General features: G+C 38.2%; 1 protein-coding gene across 1 annotated transcript; it reads right to left on the bottom strand.

Moving 5' to 3' along the window:
• Nucleotides 1–15: 15 nt before the first annotated feature.
• PCYB_004130 (hypothetical protein) lies at nt 16–1232 on the bottom strand (the record flags this gene model as incomplete). Its single annotated transcript, XM_004227834.1, has 2 exons — nt 16–1089; nt 1128–1232. Coding segments are annotated over 2 exons (1179 nt in total), but the record flags the coding sequence as incomplete, so codon positions are not given.
• Nucleotides 1233–2184: the final 952 nt, after the last annotated feature.

Raw genomic sequence — 2184 nt, forward strand, 5'->3', positions numbered from 1 at the left:
ATATATTAAATCACACCCAATAATATAGTCATATGTGACAGTTTGCTCGTTTTCACGTTGGTACGTGTTTTCATTGGTCCAATCGATGTTGCATATTTTTACTTTTCTCCTCCATGCTGAATCTAAGTGTCCAAAAAGTTCTTCGTTTACTAGGACATTATGTGAAATGTTACTTAGAGTGAATGGGTTGACATCGGTAATGACTACTTGGTTCGGTCCTTGATTAGTTCCGTTGCGAAAAATGTTCGTATGCGTGAAAAGCGAAATGTTGGCTAGTCCACTCCTTGCATCGAGTTCTAATACCACTTTGTTGCTAAAGAGGGTGCTATTCTGAAGGAACAAGGCGGAGATGCATTTGCTTATCACGAGGCAGCACTCCCAAATGTTAATCCCGGTGATATCATTATGCGAATGGACTTCTTCTGATATTTTGCCATGCTCAATGGAATTTCCAAAATAGTTTAGCCCAATTTCTCTTATCCGTATAATGGCCTCTTCCTTGCTTTCCCCATTTTTTACTTTTGCCTTTTGGTTGATGAGCAACTGGTAGGTGCACTCCTGAATTATTTTTGCGTCTTTTAGCTTTGTCGAGAACGATGTGTCGTTGTGGCTCTTGGGTGCACTGTCACCACTCTTTGCTACACTGCTACACATGCCCTTCCTCATGCCACTTACCCCCGCCCATCCTTCTATTCCAGCACACTCGTCATGGAGTGGCTCAGAACGAGGTGCAAATATATTTTCGTCCTGAGCGTTGAAGGCTTCCGACAGAATGCTCTTGTCGAATTCGTTTTTCTTCAGTAGGTCGATTATTTTGGCTTCTTTGTACAGGTAAATTTGCTTCCCCCACGTTTCTCCCTGGCCGCTTAAAGTAGCACCTCCGACAGCCTGCCTACTGTCGCCATTGCCCAAGCTGCCATCATGATCGTCAGAGGAAATGCTCCCGGAAAAATTCATCGAGTTTATTTTATTTTTGACATGGACACTTAGCTGGTATCCGTCCTTCACGAGGGAAATTTTCAAAAAATTTTTCCTCATATGATCATACAGTTTCGTTTTTTTTTTCTTTCCACTGTGGTATATTCTTTGCTATATAAAAGGTAGTCGAAAAATAGCATTTCCTTTACAGCTTCACAATGCTTATACTGTATGGCCCACATGAGGGGGCTATTTCCACTGTCATTCAGTTGCTTATGTCCAATTTCGCATTCGTAAAGCATAAAGCGAATCATGTCCACATTGTAATTTGCGCATGCGACATGTGTACGTATGAAATGGTGGTAAGGGGTGCGAACTTGCTAAAAAGTGATGTGGCATCACGCGGGGGATTCGCTTTTCCTCTTCTTTTGATTAGTGCGTGATGTAACATAATGGGAACCATGGACGAGGGCCTTAAAAATGGTGTTGAAAGTTCCATCATGGCTCAGTCACGCGTGTCACATAAACGGCATGATTGTTGCCAGTCGGCCACTGCCTCAATTTGTCCGCCTAATATTACAGCATGTTTAAAATTCGTTAGTAGTGCGTTACAATTTTTAGTGTTTTTACGCTTTTTGTGCGCATTTTTTCTAAATATTTTTCCTACCTTTTCCACCCATGTGCCAATTTTGCAGATCCACACGTGCGTATCAGGTGACTGGTTGCCAACACATTTTCTCTTCCATCACCTGGAAATTTACTCGATCGTGTAAAGTGTTTCGCGAGCTTAATTCGTTTATAAGTGAACCATTTTAAATGAATACTTTATTATGTAAGCATTTATTGCCCATATTTTGCTTATCCAAGAATTTTTTTTTTCAAACCATTACAAATATTTTTTATCTTTGTACAAATCTGTAATTTTTATTTTTTTTGAAAATAAATAAATTTTTCTTCATTCATTTGAAGACACATATATAGTACATTTACTCGTATTTTCACTTACATTCCTGTTATATTTTTTTTTCCTTTCCCGCGAGGTTATAAAATAATATAACCCAATTTGCTTTTGCGAACGCTCAACGCCCTGACCGATACTACAAATCTAACACTTAAACCCTAAAACATAAACCGTATAATTATTATGCTACATTCATAATGTACATTCGTTATATATAGAATTTCTAGTTTTTTTGATAATTCATCAGTGAAATGCAATTACTTCTTTATTTATATTATATTTACATATTTTATTTTCATAAGTCC

The sequence above is a fragment of the Plasmodium cynomolgi genome (genome assembly GCF_000321355.1).
Source record: "Plasmodium cynomolgi strain B DNA, scaffold: 0433, whole genome shotgun sequence".
NCBI lineage: Eukaryota > Apicomplexa > Aconoidasida > Haemosporida > Plasmodiidae > Plasmodium > Plasmodium cynomolgi.